This window comes from Salvelinus alpinus, chromosome 7 (genome assembly GCF_045679555.1).
Source record: "Salvelinus alpinus chromosome 7, SLU_Salpinus.1, whole genome shotgun sequence".
Lineage (NCBI taxonomy): Eukaryota > Metazoa > Chordata > Actinopteri > Salmoniformes > Salmonidae > Salvelinus > Salvelinus alpinus.
Window position 1 is genome coordinate 36,778,549 of NC_092092.1, and position 26,127 is coordinate 36,804,675.

Genomic DNA, 26,127 nt, shown 5'->3' on the forward strand with positions numbered 1-26,127 from the left:
AGGGTCTCTTTAGTTTTCAGGAACTCTTTCTTTTGATTTGCCAGGGTCGTCATTCTTTCTGTATCTCAGACTGCGGTCAGCGCTTCGTGCCTATGGGGTCCCATGGGGTACACGTTTGGGAAGGCACCCGGTGATAGTGGATTTTTACATTCCCGTCCAGAGGTTTTGTGTCCCCTATTTTTTCTCATCTTCAACTATTAAAGCAGACTCACATTAAGCATCTCCAATCCAAAATGTAATCTAGAATCGGCTTCCTATTTCGCAACAAAGCATCCTTCACTCATGCTGCCAAACATACCCTAGTAAAACTGACTATCCTACCGATCCTTGACTTCGGCGATGTCATTTACAAAATAGCCTCCAACACTCTACTCAGCAAATTGGATGCAGTCTATCACAGTGCCATCTGTTTTGTCACCAAAGCCCCATATACTACCCACTACTGCGACCTGTATGCTCTCGTTGGCTGGCCCTCGCTTCATATCCGTCGCCAAACCCACTGGCTCCAGGTCATCTATAAGTCATTGCTAGGTAAAGCTCTGCCTTATCTCAGCTCACTGGTCACCATAGCAGCACCCACCCGCAGCACGCGCTCCAGCAGGTAAATTTCACTGGTCATCCCCAAAGCCAATTCCTCCTTCGGCCGCCTTTCCTTCCAGTTCTCTGCTGCCAATGACTGGAACGAACTGCAAAAATCACTGAAGCTGGAGACTCATATCTCCCTCACTAACTTTATGCACCAGATTAAGCAGCAGCTCACAGATCACTGCACCTGTACATAGCCAATCTGTAAATAGCCCATCCAACTACCTCATCACCATATTGTTATTTATTTCATTTATTTTGCTCCTTTGCACCCCAGTACTGCTACTTGCACACTTATCTTCTGCACCTCTATCACCCCAGTGTTTAATTTGCCATACTGTAATAATTTTGCCACTATGGCCTATTTATTGCCTCACCCCCCTTATCCTACCTCATTTGCACACACTGTATATAGACTTTCTCTATTGTATTATTGACTGTATGTTGGTTTATTCCACGTGTAACTCTATGTTGTTGTTTGTGTCGCACTGCTTTGCTTTATCTTGGCCAGGCCACAGTTGTAAATGAGAACTTGTTCTCAACTAACCTACCTGGTTAAATAAAGGTGAAATAAAAAAATTTGAAAATAAAGATCTTTCAATGGTTAAAACATGGGTAAATTATTTGGCTGGCTATGATGAGGCTATTGGAGGGGAGGGGACAGCGTGGTGATGAAGCTACTGCATCTCAGTACTAGAGGCATCACTACAGACCCTGGTTCGATTCCATTCTGTATCACAACCGGCGGTGATTGGGATTCCTATAGGGCGGCGCACAATTGGCCCAGCATCACCCGGGTAAGGGTTTGGCTGGGGTAGGCCACGATTGTAAATAAGAATTTATTCTTAACTGACTTGCCTAGTTAAATAAAGGTTAAATAAAAAAATAACTAATAAAAATATTGATTGGGAGAATGTCTGGGAAAATATATTTCACTCATCAATGAACCCAAACCATCATTTTGTCATAGATCGTACTGGAAACTATTTGTAAGATTTCATGCAAAACAGGCTCAAAGCCTATACTGTGACCTAACCTCAATACACTTTGCACATACAAACATATGATATGGGATTGTCCAGAGGTTTGTGAGTTTGGAGAAAAGTGTTGTATATTCTCTCTGACATGATTGACGAAACTGTACCCCTTGAACCAATTCCGCTGTTGCTTAACATATGCAGCTGAATGAGAAACAGTGAAAAGTTTGGCTGGCTGGGTTGACTGCTGCAAAAAAACATGTTGTTCAGCATTGGTTGCCATCACATGACCTTCATACAGTATGAGGAAATGGCTAGCATACTTTCAGGATGCTATTATGTTGGAGTTCTCCACTGCCCGTATGAATAAAGCCAGTCGTAGCACTTTGGAAACATGGAAAGCAGGCGCCTCAGAAATCTCTGTTGAATATGATGTAGGTGTGTGATCTAAAATGCTTACTTTGACGGTGTTGTTTTAGCAAATGACTTCGCTGTGTGTATTCTAGTGTAGTGCGTGTAGTTTATTTGAATTTGATTAAAACCTTTTTTTACATATATTTTTTAAATATATATTATGGGTTTGGCGACAGAGGTATGTGACCCAATAAAAAATAATTGTTCACAAAAAAAAGGTTCCATAACTTTCAAGGAAAAACGGGGTTATAACGAACCATTGTGTCCACTTGAAATAGTGTCCAGTAGCGAAGGACCAACAGGACAGAGGCTTAAAAGGGTTCAATGGGCTCTACGCCAGGAGGTAATAGATGTAGCTGGGGTTTCAACATGACTTGCTGACATACTGATTTAGTCCTTTTGCCAGTCTTGGAATCCAACCAACATATCCTATCTTTCCTTCATTCAAAGGCACCTTAACTGTGTTCTTGTGAGCTTAACAAGCTTGAAATGCAATCACTATGTTACATGGACTGTATACAAGAGTTCTCAGCCTGAACCTGACGGAACCCAACAGCCCGGTCTTGTTTTTTTAAGGCATGTTTGATTAGGAATCAATTCACTTATAAGAGCTGGCCGGCCTCAAATTCTGTGAATTGAATCGGGTCGGTTTTCGGGCGTGCCGTGCTGTGTTAATAAAAATACTGTGTGTTCTTTTAGCCTACGCCGTCTCTCTCTCAGCTGCAGCCGCCACTAGAGGCGCCAGGATTCCAATATTGGCTGGGCCAGAGAAATCTGTGGCCATGGCAAAACTTTTTTTCCCAGATTTTTGCAGTGTTTGGAATTGCGATATGAATAGGGTTGGAGTGCACTCGGGAGAATGATGATCCACAAGACGACGACACGCAGCGCATCTCAGTATCAGGAGAAGCCCATATTCCATTGGCATCTGTTAACGCCGATACATCCGAACAAAATACACCCTATGACTGTACTAATGTGCCTTGCTGGACCTTGTAAACTATCAAAAGTAGACTCCTAACTGATCAAACTGTTTTCCTAATCAAACATATATTCAAAACACGGGGCTTTTGAGTAATTTATTCAAATGGATGTTTGGCGGAAAATAAATAGTTATTTATTTATTGTTTAATTTTTTCAAGGCTTCTTTGTTATTTCATTTCAAAATAAAAAATACCTGATTGTATTTTAAGTTATGAATGACTCATGTGCTGTGTAATGATGTAACGATTGATTGATTATATTGAAGTAGGCTAAGTTACGTTAAGACAGATAAAACAGGACGCGCTCTTATAGCTCGATGGTGGATAAATTAAGGCTGATACAGGAGTCGATAGCAAAATAATACACTTGATTTCCGCTACATTATTTCATGCTATATGCTTCTGATCAGTGATAGATGAGCAAACAATTAAAGCAGCTACCACCTTCACTTGCACACCCGGAAATCAATAAACCAAATATACAGACAGAGATTCAGTAAAAAAAAAATCACATTGATTGATTATCAGACAAGTCACAGGCTTTTGGTTGAGAGTTGGACAGCCTACTATGTGACTGAAGAGCAAAATCCACTAGTTAAACTACATAACATGATAGCATTATGTTCTGATCAGCTAATATATGAGCAAACTAGAATAAAGAGGATCATGAGCACTCACCTCAACTTAGCTAACATTTCCCAACATAATTCTTAACAAATATCCAAACGGAAATTCAGTGAAAAAATTTATTGATTTATCAAGACAAGTCCCCCACTCGTCTTAAAGCAGTGCGGCGGTGCCGTCCCAATCAAAACAGTGCTGAAATCATCATCTAGGTGACCACACATGACTTGCTTTAAATTAGTATTACGGTTGGATATGACTTTGGGAGTTTCAGTGAAAGCAAGAATTTGATACATGCCTTCAATTGCATAAGTTTACTTCATACCAATATGTTCATAATTCAGTCAATCATAACTAAGAGTTTTCCACTCTGCGCTTTTTGTAGACCCACGGGCTTTCTCCTCGTCTCCTCACTCCGATGCCGCCCACCTCCGCCGCATTATTCTCAACACCAGTCAATATATCAATCAATATACTGTTTTCTAGAAATCTGTATTTTTTTTAGTGTTCGGGCTCATTTCATTTCTGTGATGATGTACCGGGCCTGGGTTCGGGCTTCAGCTCACCGGGCTTGAGTTGGACCAAGCTCAAGCTCATACATGTGTGACATGTATGAGACAGCAACATAGGTTCAGAAACAACTGTGTGGACTTTTTCATCGTATTATGCAACTTTATGGATGGCATTGTAATGCATAGGATCCCTTTCATTACCTACATCGGCTTAGATGTTTATCCGTGCATTAGAAAGTAAAAACATCTTATCATAAATAGTTCAGAAATAGTCACAGGATATTTTTTATGAATCATGCATTTTTAAATGTTACCCACAAATAACACATACAGTACCAGCACATTAACATTTTATGTTTCCCATTAAATATTTGATGCGTACAAATTACATCATTCGTTTTCTACTATAAAATGGCCTATGTTGCCTTAGATAAAAGCTAAATGAGTATATCGGAGAGTTGTTAGTCCTACCTTGCTGTACAAAGGCTCCATAGACTATCCAGATAGCACTGTACAGGGAGTTGGACGCCTGTGTGGCGGGCTGCTGGTGTGCCACTGGAGGATTCTGGGTCCTCAGTGACTGCATCCTGCTCAGCAGGAAGATGAGAACTCCCACCACGGGGATGGCTGCAGCGATACAACCCCACACGGCCAGGTCAAACGGAGCGAACAGTGAGAAGATGTTGATCTTCTCCTCTGGTTTCCTCAGCAAGATCCCCACAGAGTAGTCCATGTAGCGCTTACTGAAGTCCACCGCACTCTCCCGCTCTGGAGTGATGGTAATGGCTGACACGGCCAGGTCAGCTCTCTACGGGGACAGACAGAGAGGAATTATAGCAAACATCCCCCGGTCAGTCAGGGATGAGTTGGGACTCAAACCATGTTGAAACTGTGTTGGTTAGTAGTCTCAAATGGCATTCTTTCCCTGGGGGTAATATGACAGGTCGGAAGGTTACACGGGCCATATAGAAAGCCTTACTTTGTTTATAAGCTCCCCGATCATTCCATTCCAGGAGCCATTAGGCAGCTGCGAGCCGTATTTGCTGTCGGCCACCTGGTAGATCTCGTACTTGAAGCCCAGGATCTTGGCCAAGGCGTCGAGCACGTCGATGGAGAAGCCTTTGTACCGCTTTGGCTGACCAAGGATGTTCTCAGCCACCATGACGAAGGGATCCTCCTATACCAAATCAAACACAACATCACATCGAGAAGCTTACCACATGAATCCAGGTGCATGTGCTGAATCAAATACTTGTGTTTTCAGCAGCAGTGTTCCACGCATGCGAAACCCCATTGATCATGTTTACAATTCACAGCACATGGGCGGTAACACAATCACAAGTTGTTCCTTTACCAGTAGTGTTACTACTTTGACAGTCACTCCTTGCATGCCGTTCTCAATGCGACTCTCCTTCAGGCTCCCATTCAGACCATGGACGGAGTCCCATGTAGCCAGCTAAGAGAGAGAAGAGAGAGACAGAGAGATCGAGACTTTCATAAATGTGTGTCGATAACAAGTGTTCAATTATGTTTTTCTCAGAAAAGAGAGCAATCTCTCCATGGCCTAGTTCTATCTTTCAAACTGTCAATCACACAGAATTACCCACCAAAATCCATCCCCACCAGACACCTTTTGATATGCCAACCAAAGAAAAGCTGATATTAAAGCCTCTTATAGACTCCACAGTAATTAATTTCGTAATATGAAAAGGGCATCGTCGACTACTAATTCCATCCATTTACATGTTTTCTGAAGGTGGCCGGTGAGTGATAGATAGATAGAAGGGGGGGGGGACGGGGGGACGGTTACCTTGGTAACAGCTGACTGAGGTAGAGCCATGCTAATGCACAGAGTTATAGTTAAAGAAGAAAAAATAAAATAAACATATTCCCCTCTCTTGATCTACGCTACAGTGTGTGTGTGTGTGTGTGGTGTGTGTCCTGCATCCGTGTTTGATCCTGGTGAGAAATCTGCTTTGCTCAGGTGGCCTATTGCAGTCCACCGTCAAGGCTGCTTCATTGATTACTTGATATGAAATTTGTGTTTCTGACAGCATGGCCAGGTGGACAAGTCCTCTGGCTGAAATTAAACACAAACAGAGAGGATTGGGCTCACTGGTCAAACCGTTCGGTCAGTTGAAACTGTACAGACCACCTCCATACACTGGGTATACCAAACATTAAACATCTTCCTGATATTGAGTTGGCACCTACTACCATACACCGTTCAAAGTCACCCTCTGAATGGCACACACACACAATCCGTCTCTCAATTGTCTCAAGGCTTGAAAATCCTTCTTTAACCTGAGGCAGGTCATCTTCACTGATTGAAGTGGATTAACAAGTGACATCAATAAGGGATCATAGGTTTCACCTGGATTCACCTGGTCCAGTCTATGTCATGGAAAGAGCAGAGTTCTTAATGTTTTGTACATTCCGTGTGTGTGTGTCATGGATACCAGATTATCTTATCATGGGTTACCTACAGTATAAAGAGGTCCATTCACAGGTTGTGCGTGTGCGAGCGTGCGTGCGTGTGTGTACGTGTGTCTGTTTGTATGCGCATGGGTGACTGCGTGGGTGACCCATCACCACAGCAATAACAGCTGATTAAACTCATATCATTTCATGAACGATTTCACACAATGATGTGACAGACGTTCAAAAATCAATAAACACAATCCAGCCCAATAAAACGGTTCACTTTTCATAGTAACAGTTAATGTCCAACTTAATCTTCAGCCTAACGTCATTATTACGTTATTAAACGTACCACGTAGGATAATTGTTATTTTACAGCACTTCCAAGCACAGAGGCATGCAGTACACAAACATACACAAGCATAGGGAGATACAAACACACATACATTCAGTTATAAGCCCTACGCATGCAGTCACTCTACAGATGTTTACTGAACTACACCCAGTGCACAACACATTGACATCAATTACATAGGCTGACCAGAGGAATCCAGGTGAAACCTATGATCCCTTGTCAATGTCACTTTAATCCACTTCAATCAGTGTAGATGAAGGATTGAAACAATTGAGACCTGGATTGTGTATGCATGCCATTCAGAGGGTGAATGGTCAAGGCAAAATATTGAAGTGCCTTTTGGTAGTAGCTGCCAGGAACACAGGTTTGAGTCAAGAACTGCAACACTGCTGGGTTTTCCCCGTGTGTATCAAGCATGCTCCACCACCCAAAGGACATCCAGCCAACTTGACACAATTGTGGGAAGCATTGGAGTCAACATTGGCCAGTATTCCTGTGGAACACAAGGTTCCTTCGACACCTTGTAGAGTCCATGCCCCGACGAATTTAGGCTTTTCTGAGGCCAAAAGGGGTAGCAACTCAATATTAGGAAGGTGTTCTTAATGTTTTGTACACTCAGTGTATATTACAGCACAATATATACAGTTTATTAGGTACACCACCCCGTTCACAAAAATGTATCGCTCCTACATACAGTGAGTCATGTGGCCGTGGCTTCTTATATAAAGCAAGCAGACAGGCATCGAGGCATTCAGCTAGAATGGGCAAAATGAGTGACCTAAGCAACTTTGAGCGTGTATGCTCATCGGTGCCAGGCGCAACGGATCCAGTACCTCAGAAACGACAGCCCTCCTGGGCTTTTCACGCATGACAGTGTCTAGAGTTTACCTAGAATGGTGCTACAAATGAAAAACATCCAGTCAGCGGCAGGCCTGTGGGTGAAAACAGCTCGTTGATGAGACAGGTTGAAGGAGAATGGAAAGAATCGTGCGAGCTAACAGGCGGGCCACAAACAGACAAATAACAGCGTAGTACAACAGTGGTGTGCAGAACAGCATCTTGGAACACACAACTCGTCGACCTTTGTCATGGATGGGAAGAATTCAGGCTGTTCTGGAGGTGAAGGGGGGTCCGACCTGGTACTAGATGGGTGTAGCTAATAAACTGGCAGGTGAGTGTAATTTACCATCAATTTCACCAGTCAGTGAAAACATCACCATGTGTGTATCATCATGGTAACCATCTTAAATGCTTTCATCATATACTAATGTACTCCTTTTCAGCAGGATGAATGTGCCTGAGCTACTGTAGCCCCACAGGCATATAAAGAAAGGCTAACTAGGAAAATATTGCTTCCCTATGAGCAGCCTGAGCTCAGAGAAAAGACATTTTTTACGATGCAGATATTCTCAGCTGTCCTCTTGGCGATCTCTAAGTCTTTAGGTATTTATGTACATTAGGGCCTGCAGCAGTACCAAACACCATGGAATTGTTAAAACCATACTTAGATGTCGAAACTACTATGTCAACTAATGAAACTATAGCCTACTACTTACTGTACCTCTGTGATTATGATTATGATTCATTTCTTTCTTTAATTAATTGAAACAATGACTTTCCACGCCAGAGGCACAGGGAAAATGATACACTTTAAAAAGGCAGCTGATTTAGTGTATCACGTTTTGAGTGTTTCACTTTACAAATGTGTTATTGGCAATGTATGCCCTGCAGTCACATTACTGCAACGTATTCATCAAAGGAAGGGAGTTTTCTCGAAGAACAAATACATGGATCTCAGTAGACAGAAATAGCAAAACACCTATAGAAAATCATAGAGAAATCAGTGGCTCTGTAGCCTACTGCTTTAAACCTGTGACAGTCTCACAGCATAAAGTCAATATCTATTACAAACCCAGCCTCAAAGTCAGGCCTCAACCACAATGAAGGCCTCATCATAACGGCAGTGAGGAAACAGCATAAATCATCAATGGGTCACTTTTCAACGGAGTTTCATATATGGCTTTCATTGTGATCCACCATGTTGAACTTTATCATCTATATCGACCCGGGTACATTTCAATCCTGCACATGAATGGACCATGGTTTCTGCCTCGGAAGGTAACTCAACTGTGATGTCGTGTCAAACTCTAGGGTTCTAACAGCTGTTTGAACAGAAATCATGATGAACTCTGTGCACATGACGTAGAATCTCAGAAGTGTGTAAAGGATAGAATATCATTTCATAATGTACCCTTATGTTTTAAGAGGAAAGTCAGCTCCGCTAGCTTTTCCAGTGCCAATTGCTTAGTGGTCAATGGCCATCATTAGCCCCTAGCATTGTACTTGACACCACTGACTCTCAGTAGGGCCATGATAGTACTCTTTCCTGTTCCACAGGAAGTCCCATATCCTCCTATTGTATGGGAGCGCTCTGTTTTCTTTTTCTTTTCCTATTTAAAGGAATGGGGAAGTCCCACTACTCACATATTTTTTGTTTGATTGGATAGGACAGAGGTCGAGAGGAAATAAATAGGAGAGTGTGCTAAATGAACAATGGGCTGGATTGGAACGCATGCTGATATGTGATCTGGAGGCAGCGGCTTAAGGCGTCCGCATGCTTCCAAGCCGAAACAGTTCGGTAGAGTTCGTGCATATATTATGACGACATTATGATGCTTTTCTTTGCTTTGGACTTCGATCGGGGTTGTTCGAGCGCACACATCTTGTTCTGGAGACAAACCAAAGTTTGGAGCCGAAGTCTACGCCCCTTCGTTGGTGATTGGTAAAAGTAGGGATTCTTCAATAAAGTCTTTGTTGTCATTGACTGAACTGAAGCATGCTGACGCCTTTAGACTGCTACCCTAGTCCACAGGGAACACTTTCTGATCAGCTGTCAGGTCAGACATACAGCCCAGACAATCAATCAATCAAATGTATCCTTTTTAAAATCAGAAGTAGTCATAAAGTACTTATAATGTGGCTAGGAAAAACTCCCTAGAAAGGCAGGCACCTAGGAAGAAACCTAGATAGGAACTAGGCTCTGAGGGATGGACGCGCATCCTGTTCTCAAGGTGGACAGCTCAATGGTGGGTCTATGCATCGCCAAGCATTGGCTTCCATCCCTCTTCCCTTTGTAAAAATGTCAGGCCTCTCTCAGTCAACTGTGACGTTGCTTTGAGTGGGCGACGGAGCTAAATGCCCCGCTTGCTTCCACTTCACACCTGCTGTGCCCGTCCCGAATACATGTCCTTTCACAGAAATGATCTAAAAACTGCTCGAGGCTGAGAGGATACTGGTGTGACTCTCTGTCAGGATAGCTGAACCCCACGTCAATGTATCACACACCCGCTGGCCAATTTTTCCCGGGTGATCAAAATTACATTGAGGTGTTGATGGATTACTGCTATGACAGAGAAGATAGTCTGGATGAATGTGTATAATGATTTCATAAAACGAAAGGGGGAGTTATGAATATATTTGAATTGTTAGAAGACAGAAAATCACAAGATTTTGAATTAATAGTTCATGGAAATATACAGGCTACGTAAGTGTTGGTCATACTATGTTTGTTTACAAGAAACTATCCGGTAGTGAATGATTAAATGCTTCCCTTAGCCATGTGGCAGCGCTGGTTAAGTTTGCATCATCAGGTCCAATGTGGCTCAACTCAGTCATGCTCTGAGTCTAGGCGGAAAGAGAAAAGCACAACCATTTAATGGATGTTCTCTTCCATCAATGTTTATAAACCCCCAGCCTTCTCTAACAATGTAATCAGGCAGGGCACCTTCATTTCTAGCTATAGAAAGTATAGGCTTCAAGAGGAACGTCAACTCTACTCTCCACTTCTTTGGAAAGCGTACAGAAACTACTCTGAGAAGACAAAAGAATATACTGTTGATGAAATGGTGTATTCGTGTTGAATCCTCTCCTGTGTATTTCATTATTATACCGTGTCTGATCTTTGAATCTCCCCAGGAAGTTACATCTCTGGAGACAGTTCAAAGAAAAGCATTGCCAACTAAGTGTAATTAGTGTGTGGCAAGAATTGAAATTATTAGAATGCTGGTGGTGCTTTGTTCATTTAAATGCAGTCGGGGGAGGAATAATAACAATACTGCCACCATCAATAGATGTGGCTTAGATGCGCTGTTTATTTTGCTCTAATTACCGCGGCGCGAATTATTGCCGATTAAAATGTATCAGAGACATTCAATATCACTTCTATTACAGTGAATTTAAACTAATTATCAGGCTCTCATTTATTTTTCACATTTTCAGACCTAGCTCAACTCATCAAGAAATCACAAAACATTATTAGGGACTAACAGTGAAAAGAAAAATCAACAATATCCCCATGCCATTATTTTGCATTTATTACTTGGGATTTCTGAATAGCAAATTGTTATTGTTAGAGATTTAAATGTTCACGAAAGCCCTGCTTTTTCTACTCCTTTGAAATGCACTCATTTCAGAACGACTTCTATTCAGTCAAATCCCATTATGTTCCAAATGACTGTCTGTGTAATTCAGTTCTGCTCCAGAAACGAGATGCACATCTACCTGTATGTTTTGGTTGTTGGTGGGCAGAGCTGCCACTGTAACAAGCCTATCAGGCTTCAGAGCCAGCAGGATCCCTGTAAATCTTATCAAAGCTGTGCTACAAGGCGATAATCCCTTTTCCTATTTGAAATAGCCCACTGATGGATCCCTATCTCCGTTTCTCCATTGAAAGACCAGGAAGACACCTATGTACAGGGACCGTCTGACACACTTGTGCCTCCCATCACTTTCTCCCCCTCTCCTTTAACCCCAATCAAAAACGCTATCGCTGTGTCAAACCAACGGAGATTACACCTCTCTGTCCTGGTTGAGATCTAATCAACAGGCCTAGAACCACCGGTGGGATCCACTCTTGCTCTGTGGCTGAGCCATGTTGTGTTGTACTATCTCTCCCAGTAGATGACTCCCCACAATGCAGACAAAAGGCAACACCGACCTATCTGCTCCATACAGCTCTAGTACACCACACTGCATTGTACCTACGAGCCTAGTCGCTTCAAAGCGCATCATTTCGTGATGTGAATGATACTTGCAGCACTAAAGACAAAATCACTTTGGCTGCACGCAATACTTCACTCACGCTGTTAGCCTACCAGTGACATCACGGCTGAATTTTTCAACAGATAAAAATGGCCTGTTTCTCAAACTGCATACTACCGTGCTCGGAGCATGCAAATTGGTGCACGGGAGGGTCGTAGTATGAGTCCAAATCAAAGTATGCGAAACGGAACACGGAGGGCACATCTCAAATGCGTACTCCATTTGTACATATTTTGAAGCATGCATCCATGCAAGCTTCAACGGAAAGTATGCAAAGAAATATGATGCAGCCACGTAAAAATTACAAACATTTTCTTGAGCTGGAGCGAGACTGTTATAGGTTACTGTTGCCTGTTTAACTAGCTAGCTGGCCAGCAGCTGGCCAGATCACAATTCACATATATCTGTCACACCCTGATCTGTTTCACCTGTCTTTGTGCTCGTCTCCACCCCCCTCCAGGTGTCACCCATCTTCCCCATTATCCCCAGTGTATTTATACCTGTGTTCTCTGTCTGTTGCCAGATCGTTTTGTTCGTCAAGCCTACCAGCGTTTTCCCCTTGCTCATGTATTTTTTTAGTTCCTGTTTTCTAGTTTCCCGGTTTTGACCATTCTGCCTGCCCTGACCCTGAGCCTGTCTGCCATTCTGTACCTTGTCACACCACCCTGGATTATTGACCTCTGCCTGCCCTGACCCCGAGACTGCCTGCCGTTCTGTACCTTATGGACTCTAATTACTGACCTCTGCCAGCCCATGACATGTCATTTTGCCTGCCCCCTGTTCTAGTAATAAACTTGTGTTACTTCGACACTGTCTGCATCTGGGTCTTCTCCTGAAACGTGATAAAATATAGCTGATAATTATGCAATTAAACGTTTGCTTTGTGTATATCTTATTTTGTCTCTATTGTTGCCACTGTCCTGGCTGGAATAAGGTTCAGTGAATGGGGAGATGCAGCGTGAGGTAAAACAGTAGGGGGAGTGAAATGTTTTATGCGTTCGCCACACTCTCCTCCTCACAACAACGTACTCAAGAGAACGTCCTCGGAGAATGCACTTGGAGCATGAGAGTGTGGAGCACGATAGTATGCATATTGAGAAACACCCATTGACTGCTAAATAGAATTGAGGAGCGATCGGATTCTAGGTATTTTTTTTCTAGTTTCCTACCCTCTATGCGCTTGGGTTTTCATTACAGTTGTGCTGATCCTCGTACTGAATCATCGCTATTCTTCTGAATATATGGCTCAGTTTTTTAATCCGACTGTAATAAAGGGACAAGCATTATTACACGTTACGTAGGGAATAGAGAATGCATTGGTAGTTAGTGTCATGACTTTAAAAGAAGATAAATTAGGCTAATTATTAGTAGTCAGCTCATTAACCCCTCTTAGTCTACTGCCCTAATGGCCTAGTCACAATCCCGAAAGGTTAATGACGGTAATGAGAGGATGTTGGAGTGACGTTTCCATTTTTAGCAAGGTCTTGCCAAGCTTGGGCCAAGTACTGGGGATTACAAAGCCTCGGAAAGCAGATGCTGTGTGTGTAAACATGTACTGTTGTAAACAATGTGCACCATGACACATCCTCTATTCTAATCCTTTTAATTCATGGTTAACACTTACAGGGGCTTTCACCTACCTTCCTTCCTGCACTCAACTGTGATGAGCTTGAACTTTAACATTTGGGCTTATTGCTGGGGATTACTAGGCATATACACTGAGCGCACAAATCATTAGGAACACCTGCTCTTTCCATGACAGACTGACCAGGATAATCCAGGTGAAAGCTAGGATCCGTTATTGATGTCACTTGTTAAATCCACATCAACAGTGGTTGAAAGGGAGGAGACAGGTTAAATAATGATTTTTAAGCCTTGAGACAATTCAGAGGGTGAATTGGCAAGACAATTTAAGTGCCTTTGAATGGGGTATGGCAGTAGGTGCCAGGCACACTGGTTTGAGTGTGTCATGAACTGCGCGACAGTTTCCTATGTGTATCAACTATGGTCCACCACCCAAAGGACACAACTGTGGGATGCATTGGAGTCAACATGGACCAGCATCCCTGTGAAACGATTTCTACACCTTTTAGTCCATGCCTCGATGAGTTGAGGCTGTTCTGAGGGGCAAAACGGGGTGCAACTCAATATCAGGAAGGTGTTCCTAATGATTTGTACACTCAGTATATGTGAACACGTATTGGTGTAAACAACATGTATCATGACGCATCATATATTCGAAAAATGGTTCGTATTAAGCAAATACAGAGGTTTTGGGTGTTTATTTATACTCAACGACAATAGTGCCGAGCTCAAAGCCTGAAACTTTATACTGCAGGGTAGAAGAGGATATAAAATAAAACTGTAGGTGAGAAATAGAAGGGTTGGTCAGAAATAGAACAGTCGAAATAAGAAACTGGTAGCAAGGCGAGAAATGTCAACCCTGTTTGGGATGCATTGTGTGGTCAAAAGGGAGAGAAGTCAACAGACAGAAATAGGGACTTACATTTCGATCTCTATTTAGGTCTAATCTATAGAGACGTTTCATCGGAGCGGAACGTTTGCTTTGTGAAAAATAGCATGGTAGAGGCGCCGACAGGTACAGATGGAGATGGAGATTTAGATAAAGAGAATGTGAAAAATCAAAGATGAGCAAAATATTAAGAAACCAAACAGACATTTTCAGCTTGGAACATGTAACACAACGTTAAAAACCTCTCAGTATATGTAACCACTTGGTCACCGGTTTATACCATTGTGTGTTTACCGCTCCACACTTCTAAGGTTACGATAGGACTATTAGAATCCATACCAGAGGCAGGATTAAGTTAGCTAAATATATTCATCTCTTCTCCGGGGGTAATAGCCTAGCTTGTTGGAAAGTGGTGGAGACCGGCCCAGTAATAATGAACAACAACAGGACTGAGTGCACTTGACGTGCCATTAGCTGTCCTTTCCTTTCAATACACGTAATAAATGTCCATGGGATGAAGGGGAGCCACAGTAAAATGGTGTGTGTGTGTGTGTGTGAGTGCGTATGTGTGGCTTACGGCTTTGGGCCCGTGGACCCTAATGGCCATAATGTGATACACTGGGTTCATAATTCAAGTTAGAATGCCGGGTGATTAAATCTTCATTACCACGGGTCTGACTCATTCCTCTTCCACGTAATTTATTTGACTTATTCTCCATGATGGAAGGTACACAAACCAACCAATACGAAAAACCTATAAAATGTCAGCAAATAACAAATATATAAAGAAGAAAAGCACTTGAAACCAGGCTATTTACTAGACACAGTACTCTTTGACACTTTCCCCCGAACAATTCAAAGACGAATCGCCATTGGGCAATGGCTGACATTTCTCCCAGTCATGGAGCATGGCCTTGTTATTTGGGGAGTCATATGGAGACGTTTACATCTGACGGGCATCCCTCCTTTTAATGATGGCTATCCTCTTCCTGAGCAAGCGCCAGTGAAGGCATCTCAGAATAAGAGTGTAACCGCATAATACACTCTAGTCACTGAGGAGACACAGAGGAGTCTCCCCAATGGGACAGAGGAGCAGACGGCGCCTGTGTCTCAATTAATACCCTATTCCCAAATGAGTGTACTTCTTTTGACTAGACACGCAGAGGGTTCTGAATAGGACCCTTGTCAAAAATAATGCCCTATATGGGGAATATAGGGTATTATTTGAGAGACAGCCTACAGTGTGTGCTTCCCCGGCAATATACAGTGTGAGCTGTGTTGACAGTGACCCTGTTGCTGCTTGTCCTACAGTCGTCATTACAGGATGATTGACACTGTACTGACTGGTGTTTGATCAGAAAAAAGCACAGTACTACATTAGCTGAAATAATGTGTGCAATAGAAATGCAATAATGGCACAGCAGTATAGTAGTATGTTAATATATGAGAGGCTACTCATTGGTGTGTTTATGTCTTAAAGGCCCAGTGCAGTCAAAAAACTAGATTTTCCTGTGTTTATATACACTGAGAGTACAAAACTTTAGGAACACTAATATTGAGTGTCAAGATCTCCAATACTGCTGGGGTTTTCACGCTCAACGGTTTCCCATGTTTATCAAGAATGGTCAGCCAACTTGACACAACTGTGGGAAGCATTGGAGTCAACATGGGCCAGGATCCATGTGGAATGCTTTCGACACCTTGTAGAGTGCATGCACCAATGAAATGAGGCTGTTCTGAGGGCAAAAAGGGGGTGCAATTCAATTTTAGGAAGGTGTTCCTAATGTTTCTATACTCATATAACGACCTGTATGTGTTTTACTAGGACTTATTTATGAACATTAATATTGCATTATGTTATTTCTATGTTTGTTAAGAAAAACACATCTTGAAAAAACACTTTCAAGTACTACTTAATACATTTTTTGGGGTGTCTGTACTTTACTATTTATATTTTCACAAACTTTTACTTCAATACATTCCTAAGGAAAATAATGTACTTTTTACTCCATATATTTTCCCTGACACCCAAAAGTACTCGTTACATTTTGAATGCTTAGCTGGACAGAAACATTTTCAAATTTTCACACTTATCAACAGATCATCCCTGGTCATCCTTACTGCCTCTGATCTGGTGGACTCACTAAACACACATTTTTATTTTTTAAATGATGTCAGAGTGTTGTAGTGTGCCCCTGGCTATCCACAATTTAAAAAATAAAATACAATTGCGCCATTTTGGTTTGCTTAATATAAGCAATTTCAAATGTTTTATACTTTTGATTCTTAAGTATATTTTGCAAGTACATTTACTTTGATACTTAAGTGTATTTTAAATCAAATACATTGACTTTTACTCAAGTATAATTTTGCTGGGTGTCACGTGTGCTCCCTCTCCGGCCTCTAGGTCACCAGGCTGCTCGTTATGACGCACACCTGTCACCATCGTTACGTGCACCTGCGCGTCATCAGACTCACCTGGACTCCATCACTTCCCTGATTACCTTCCCTATATACATATATATTTTTTTATATATTTTTTTTTTAAATTTAGGGTAGGATCAGCTTAATATTGTGGAAAGATTGTTGCCTCCATTAATGTAATTGTCTGCATCATTTCCAATCCCCCAGATATTGTTTTGGTAAATATATCCATATGCATACACGTACATAGACATATGCATACATATACACATATATACATACACATACCTATATAGATATACATACTTTTTTTGAATATACCTTTATTATTCCCCGCAAACCCTACCACCCTTCACCAATTGGAGTAAACTAATAAACACTTAGTTTATACATCTTATACACATTTTACAGACACAATCTATTTTACAATAGTTATATTTTGTTTGTTTTTAGTCCTTCCTATATTTCTGATGGCCATCCAGTTTGATTTCTGTAACTGTGCTATTTCACAAAACTTCTGAACCTATATACATTTTACAGACCTCGTATGTTTTACATTGGTTATCTTGTTATTAGTCCCACCCTTCAGCTCCATTCAACCTCTCCCATCTATCTCTTAACACCATCCATTTCGGATTTCTATTTGCCATATATTTTTAAACTGTGCTGTGATACTTCACAAAAGTACTGAACCTTTCTATTCTCATAGCTTCTACAGATTGTAAATTATAAATATTTGTTTTTGCTAAGATAATAATTATATTATTGATTGATTGACTATGGCTTTTCAAACCCAGTATTGCTATCTGCAGCGTTAGTTCTAGGCAAATGTTGCAATTCTTCAGCCATTCCTGGACCTGTGACCAAAAACGAGCTACATATGGACAATACCAAAATAAATGATCTAATGACTCTGCCTCCTCACAGCAAAATCTGCAGAGCTGGGAAGATTGTATCCCCCATATATATAATATTCTATTGGTTGCAAAAATGTTGTATAGTAATTTAAATAGAAAAATTTGGAAGTTTTGAATCCAGCGTTGTTTTACGTATCAATTCATAAACCATGTGCCATGAAATGGGAACATCGAAAATCTCTTCCCAACTATTTTGCAATTTATATGGCACAGCTGTCAGTTTTTTGGTCCTTAAATGAAATTGGTACATGTTTTTATTTATTACACTTAATGCAGGGCCAATATACAAGTTGCCTACTTTTTCCCCTTCTACTTGCCTGTTCCATTTTTGTGGTAATATTTTTGCGATTTTTTCCTTTTCAAACAACCGAAAGTGAGCAGGTGTAATCTGAATAAAGGGAAAAAGGCCATTCTTGAACAAAGGATGAGAAATTCCTATCAATTTACTAGAGAACCAGTTTGGATTTAAGTATAACTGTTGTATGACTGATGCCTTTAGTGAGAGGTCTAATGCTGTAATATTTAATCATTTCTGCCCTCCGAATTCATATTTGTTATATAAATAGGCCCTTTAAAATTTGTCTGGCTTGCCATTCCAAATAAAACATTTTTTGTTAATATAATTTAAAAAGCAGGTCACTAGATGTAGGCAAAACCATAAGCAAATAGGTAAACTGTGATATGACTAAAGAGTTAATCAGGGTGATTTTCCCACAAATAGACAGGTATTTTCCTTTCCAAGGTAGCAAGATCGTATCTATTTTTGCTAACTTTCTATAAAAAAATGTATTGGAGTGAGATCATTTCTTTCTTCTGGGTATTGAGTAACTTACGTTTGTCACTCCCTTCCCCAGGCATAATTGTTTCTGTTCCAGTGTCATGTCTGTGCGTTGTTTTGTGTTTCTTGTTTTGTATTTAGTTGCGTTTATTTAATAAAATACTCACTCCCTGATCTTGCTTCCTGACTCTCAGTGCACTCAATATAGAATAACGCCTCACCTAAGGGAAGCATCAGTGTTTTTTTTCGTTTTTTTTCCGGTGGGAATGACGTCGGGTCCAGGAGCCGCTACAGGCTCTCATGCCTAAGGGGCGGCAGGTAGCCTAGTGGTTAGAGTGTTGGACTAGTAACTGAAAGGTTACAAGATTGAATCCCCGAGCTGACAAGGTAAAAATCTGTCGTTCTGCCCCTGAACAAGGCAGTTAACCCACTGTTCCTAGGCCGTCATTGAAAATAAGAAATTGTTCTTAACTGACTTGCCTAGTTAAATAAAGTTAAAATAATCGCCAGGCTCCTCTGCCTCCGCCGGGTCGTCAGGCTCTCATGCCTTCGCCAGATCGCCTGCTTCCACCGGCTCGCCATACTCCACTGCCTGAGCCGCTCTGTCAGGTTCCCGCACCCCAGCCGGCGACAGGCTAGCGCGCATCAGCAGGGGTGACCGGTCTGCTCCTGGTCACCGGGATCGTCATTTTGGTCGGCGTCCTGCGGCTGGAGACGCACGTCGGGGAGGGGTTACTGTCACGTGTGCTCCCTCTCCGGCATCTAGGTCACCAGTCTGCTCCATCGTTACGCGCACCAGACTCACCCGGACTCCATCACTTCCCTGACTACCTTCACTATATATGTCCCTCCCTTTGGTTCCTTCCCCAGGTGTTATTGTTTCTGTTCCTGTGTCATGTCTGTGCGTTGTCCGTGTTTCTTATTTTGTATTATGTTGTGTTTATTTATTGAAACACTCACTCCCTGAACTTGCTTCCCGACTCTCAGCGCACATTGTTACACTTGGTGACTTTCACTTTTACTCATTTTCTGTTAAGGTGTCTTTACTTTTACTCAAATATGACAATTGGGTATTTTTTCCACCACTGATGACAATTTTGCATTATAGAATACAGACCTACATAGAGAATTTCGATCATGCCGGTTAACCTATTTTTTTCCATCAATGTATAAATACCCTAGATATTGTAGAGTATATTACATTTCTCAGTACAATTTAAAGAGACAACCAACAGTATCCTGGCAGATTATTGTGTATGCTTTGCCTCAAGGACTGCAGTATGTTCCACAGGGTTTCCACACTCCAATTTCTGTGTGCTAAGAAACCCAACCCAAGACACCTCAGAAATCGCTGCCAGCAATTTATGGGCCATAACCTCCTCTGTTTTAAAGAAATGGTTTACTGACTACTTTGTAGAGGCTTGCTGTGCTGCAATACCACTGGGTAGTACCACAGAGGACCGCAGCTTCAGAACTGCGCAGAGAAGAACAAACTCGAAAACATCTGTCAGACTTAAAGCCATCTTGAGCCAAAGGAGGAATGCACATCAGTAGCGGAATCATCATACTCACCCTTTTCACGTCTTTTCCAAACGTCTCGCTGAAGCTGGTGCCCAGAATTTCAAACTGAACATGAGAATTGGATCCGTTCGCTTTGAAATCCATTGTTCCTGTGAGACCTGTGATATGTCCCTGTGAGGAGAGAGAGAGGGAGGCAGAAAGAGAGAGATGATATAGTTTGAATTCATAGAGTGAGGTCTCAGTGTCATGACAAGACCAACTGTCAAATCAAATGTGATTGGTCACATACACATGGTTAACAGATGTTAATGTGAGTGTAGTGAAATGCTTGTGCTTCTAGATCCGACAGTGCAGTAATATATAAAAAGTAATCTAACAATTCCCCAACAACTACCTAATACACACATCTAAAGGGAGGAATAATAATATGTACAGTTGAAGTCGGAAGTTACATACACTTAGGTTGGAGTCATTAAAACTCGTTTTTCAACCACTCAACAAATTTCTTGTTAAAAAACTATAGTTTTGGCAAGTCAATTAGGACATCTACTTTGTGCATGACACAAGTCATTTCTCCAACAACTGTTTACAGACAGATTATTTCACTGTATCACAATTCCAGTGGGTCAGATGTTTACATTCACTAAATTGACTGTGTCTTTAAACAGCTTGGTAAATTCCAGAAAATTATGTCATGGCTTTAGAGTCAATTGGAGGTGTACCTGTGGATGTATTTCAAGGCCTACCTTCAAACTCAGTGCCTCTTTGCTTGACATCATTGGAACATCTAAAGAAATCAACCAAGACCTCAGAAAAAAATTGTAGACCTCCACAAGTCTAATTCATCCTTGGGAGCAATTTCCAAATGCCTGAAGGTACCACATTCATCTCTACAAACAATAGTACGCAAGTATAAACACCATGGGACCACACAGCGGTTATACCACTCAAGAAGGAGACTGTCTCCTAGAGATTAACGTACTTTGGTGCGAAAAGTGCAAATCAATCCCAGAACAACAAAAGTATCTATATCCACAGTAAAACGAGTCCTATATTGACATAACCTGAAAGGCCGCTCAGCAAGGAAGAAGCCACTGCTCCAAAACCACAAATAAAAAGCCAGACTACGGTTTGCAACTGCACATGGGGACAAAGATCGTACTTTTTGGAGGAATGTCCTCTTGGTCTGATGAAACAAAAATAGAACTGTTTGGTCATAATGACCATCGTTATGTTTGGAGGAAAGGCTTGCAAGCCGAAGAACATCATCCCAACCGTGAAGCACGGGGGTAGCAGCATCATGTTGTTGGGGTTCTTTGCTGCAGGAGGGTCTGGTGCACTTCACAAAATATTTGGCATCATGAGGGAGAAAAATGATGTGGATATATTGAAGCAACATCTCAAGACCAGTCAGGAAGTTAAAGCTTGGTCGCAAATCAGTCTTCAAACCTACAAACCTGACTCAGTTACACCAGCTCTGTTAGGAGGAATGGGCCAAAATTCACCAAACTTATTGTGGGAAGCTTGTGGAATGCTTCCCAAAACGTTTGACCCAAGTTAAACAATTTAAACTTCTGACCCACTGAGAATGTGAGGAAATAAATAAAATCTGAAGTAAATCATTCTCTCTACTATTATTCTGACATTTCACATCACATTCTTAAAATAAAGTGGTGATCCTAACTAAGAAAGGGAATTTTTACTAGGATTAAATGTCAGGAATTGTGAAAAACTGAGTTTAAATGTATTTGGTTAAGATGTATGTAAACTTCTGACTTCAACTGTACACTACCATTCAAAAGTTTGGAGTCACCTAAAAATGTCCTTGTTTATGAAAGAAAAGCACATTTTTTTAACATTAAAACAACATCAAATGTATCAACAATACAGTGTAGACATTGTTAATGTTGTAAATGACTATTGTAGCTGGAAACGGCTGATTTATTCATGGTCGGGTGAGCAGAAGGACTTGAGTTCCTGTATGTTGTTATAATTACACCATGAGTTGATAATCATGAAGCATACACCCTCGCCTTTCTTCTTCCCAGAGAGGTGTTTATCTCTGTCGGCGCGACTGATGAAGAAGCCCGTTTGCTGAACCGACTCCGACAACGTATCCCGAGAAAGCAACCCTTGCTCTAATTTCGTCTACCTTGTTGTCAAGAGACTTGACATATGTGAGAAGTATACTTGGAAGCGGTGGGCGGTGTGCACGCCTACGGAGCCTGACCGTCTGCCTCTTCTGCGGCAACGTTGTTTTGGGTCGGCTTCTGGGATTAGATCCACTGTCCTGGGTGGTGGTCCGAACAAAGGATCCGCTTCGAGAAAGTCGTATGCCTGGTCATAATGTTGGTCATAAGTTGACGTCGCTTTTATATCCAATAGTTCTTCCTGGCTGTATGTAATAACACTTAAGATTTTCTGAGCTAACAATGTAAGAAATAATACATAAAAAAACAAAATACTACATAGTTTCCAAAGGACTCGAAGCAAGGCGACCATCTCTGTCGGCACCATCCTGCTTTAACAAGTCCTTTAATATCAAGTCCAAAATGAAATCGGTGCACTCCCTAACATGGAACCCAAACTGGCTGCGCGCGTGCGCTATCGTGCATAAATCTATTTTGTCCCCCCACACCAAACGCGATCACGACACGCAGGTTAAAATATCAAAACATACTCTGAATCAATGACATTCATTTGGGGACAGGTCGAAAAGCATTAAACATGTATGGCAATTTAGCTAGTTAGCTTGCACTTACTAGCTAATTTGTCCTATTTAGCGAGCTTGCTGTTGCTAGCTAATTTTTTCCTGGGATATAAACATTGAGTTGTTATTTTACCTGAAATGCACAAGGTCCTCTACTCCGACAATTAATCCACACATAAAACGGCCAACTGAATCATTTCTAGTCATCTCTTCTCCTTCCAGGCGTTTTCATCTTTTAACTTATATGGTGATTGGCATGTACACTTTCATAGTATTACCACGACGACCGGCAAAACATTTAGTCTTTCAATCACCCACGTGGGTATAACCAATGAGGAGATGGCACGTGGGTACCTGCTTCTATAAACCAATGAGGAGATGGGAGAGGCAGGACTTGCAGCGCGATCTGCATCAGAAATAGGAATTACTTCTATTTTAGCCCTTGGCATCGCAGACGCTCGTTGGTGCACACGAGCAGTGCGGGTGCAATAATTGAATAACATCGATTTCTACATTTATTTTGCGACGCTCGCGCACGTGATGTGTTTGGTCTGGTCAGCATGTGAGCCAATTAATATTGTGGTTGAATCAATTTGCATGTTTGAACCAATGTCACTGTGCCAATTTCTCTGAGACAAATACAGTCAAGCCCAATATTATTGGCACCCTTGGTAAAGACGAGCAAAAAAGACAGTAGGTGAGAAATAATCCAAATACTGAGCTATAATGTTTGCAAAAGAAATTGGAAAATGACATTATTTTATACTAATACAATTGCTCAGAGAAAGAGAATTTGTTTAACGAGTAATCGTTTATTTTTGCAAATGTTTAGGGGTCAAAACTATTGACAACCCTGTTTTCAAAACCTCATCTTGCGAGGATAACGGCATTGAGCCTTTTTCAAAAATGTTTTATGAGATTGGAGAAAACATTCCTCCATAAAGAATCTTTCCAGATCCTTGATATCCTTTGTCTATACTTATGGACTGCTTTCTTAAATTCAAAATCCAGGTTTAAAATGGGGTTCAAGTCCAGGGACTGATGTTTATTTTGTGGACATTTATTTGTAGATTTTGATGTGTGCATGGGGTAATTGTCTTGCTGGAAGATCCACTTACTGCCAAGTTTCAGCCTCCTGACAGAGGCAACCAGGTGGTACTGGGTGAAGTTCATGATGTTGTTGACCTTAAAGGGATAGCTCACCCAAATTACAAAATGACATATTAGGTTCTTACCCTGTCAGCATTCTATGGAAAAGGTATGACAGCAATTCATGGTTTAGTTTAGTTTACCTGGCACTGTTCCACATGCTAACATTTTAGCATCTGTGGCACAAGTCCCATTCAAGTCATCATCTATAAGTGACTATGTTGAGCTTCACAATTTTAGATACATTTGGATGATTTGTACATGATGCGCGAAAAATGCTAATATTGGTCCCACGACTTGAATGGGATTTGTGTCACATTAGCATGTGAAAAGAGTGCCAAGGAAACTAAACCAAAGCACGGATTAGTGTCATTCCTTGTCCATAGACTGCTTAGAGCGGTGGTCACCAACCTTTTCTGAGTCAAGATCACTTTCGCAGTCAACAAGCAAGCCGTCATTTTCCGCTCAGATAATTTTTCTTTGAACATGACTTAACAAATGTAAGCCTGTGCAACATTAACCTAATAAAACATTTATTTTGGAATGAGGTTTGTGCAATAGGCCTAATACAGTAGGCCTAGTACATACTATTCTTGGCCTGAAATAATTAGCAAATAATTAGCTTTTTTATTTTACTGGGCTGATGGTACCTGCATCTGATGGTCAGTCTCAGTGGAAGGAGTGAACAGCAGAGGGTCTGCCTCTCACGGTCCCTGCTCTCTCTTTTCCTCAGGTGAGACTGGGGTGTATTCATTCTGCTAAACAGTTGCTAATCATTTCGTTTTGCAACTAAAACAAGAGTTTCTATTGGACAAATGGAGGTAGGTCTCTCCCCGTTTCATTCAGTGTGCTTCTGTTAAAGAAACGTTTGACAACTGAATCGGCAGAATTAATAAACCCTGAACAGAGAGAGGGGACACCGTCTTCCACTCTAGTCGCATCGCATTATTCCTGCTTCATGCACAAATTCATGTTGTTACGATGAAATATTCCTCAATATTAAAATAGACTCGACGAGCTGTTAATACAAATAAGAAGCACGTTTTATGTTTTGTAAAATTGTTGACAGTGCTGAATAAAAACGTAAACATTAACTCACTCATAAAAACAGCAGCTCTTTGCTATATTCTTTGACAGACTCTTTCTGGTCATGGTTTTAAACATCATGAAATTTCACATAGGCTAGTATCAAACTTTGCTGTGGGGTCGTGGAAGATGTAGGTACGGTGATTTGGGCTTTCCGATTGGCCAGCACAGTAGGCACACTTGATTTAGCCACAGCTCTCCTGGTCAACCGGGTAGGCGGAGTTTGTCCCATCAAACAAATGACATGGTTCAAATGGGAACACTTTATCTTCACGGTGCGCAGGGCTTCTGAATCAAGTGCACCTACTGCCAACAGCGCAAAACAAAAAAATTATTAAAAAAGGAGCGCACAGCTTTATCATTGGCTTTTCTACAGAAACGTTTGATGATCGGCTAGGGATGCCTTGAAGATCGACCGACCGTTTGGTGACCACTGGCTTAGATGGTAAGGCAAGCAATATGCAATTTTGTAATTTGGGTGAACTATCCCTTTAACAAGGGGGCCCAGGACCAGCGGAAGCAAACTAGCCCCATAATACTAATTATCCACCACCATATTTTAACACTGGTGTGCTTGGCCAAAGAGCTCTATTTTCATGTAATCCAGCAAATGTAAACACCTGGAGTTCGCTAAACGGCATTAGCCGTTGGATTGGAACCGGTGCTATGGTCAGATCACATGACAATGGAGCTCTTTGGGCATGCACACTAGTGGTGAGTATTGCGTCGAAAGAAGGATGCATCATACATTTAAAAACAATTTTTTTTTTTAAATATGGTGGTTTATCTTTGATGTTATGGGTCTCTTTTCCTTTTCTGAGCAATTATGTTAGTATGAAATAATACAATTTTCCCTTTTATGATTATTTATTTGTATTTATTTGATAGTCTTTTTTACTCATCTTTATCAAATGTGCCAATAATTTTGAACCTGACAGGATATCTCTCCACAGCCCTCTGTGGCTCATAGAATATTAAAGGAGCATGGAATTGAAGAGCGCACACAGGCACGCACACACGTTTGCCCATGCTGCTCTAAAGACCACATTTGGAAAATGGGCCCCCGAAAACCTTAGGAGTTTCTGCAGCGCAAATCTA

At 41.4% G+C, this 26,127-nt stretch overlaps 1 protein-coding gene across 2 annotated transcripts in view; it reads right to left on the reverse strand.

The window, feature by feature from the left end:
- The window catches only part of LOC139580939 (glutamate receptor ionotropic, delta-1-like), a 437,178-nt gene that overhangs the window by 50,242 nt on the left and 360,809 nt on the right, over positions 1 to 26,127 (reverse strand). For both annotated transcript variants that reach the window (XM_071410111.1, XM_071410112.1), the window contains exons 8-11: positions 20,136 to 20,255; positions 5,450 to 5,551; positions 5,075 to 5,272; positions 4,567 to 4,903 (exon numbers count right to left, since the gene is read on the reverse strand). In XM_071410111.1, the coding sequence (XP_071266212.1) occupies positions 4,567 to 4,903; positions 5,075 to 5,272; positions 5,450 to 5,551; positions 20,136 to 20,255 (757 nt within the window). The remainder of the gene's footprint in view (positions 1 to 4,566; positions 4,904 to 5,074; positions 5,273 to 5,449; positions 5,552 to 20,135; positions 20,256 to 26,127) is intronic.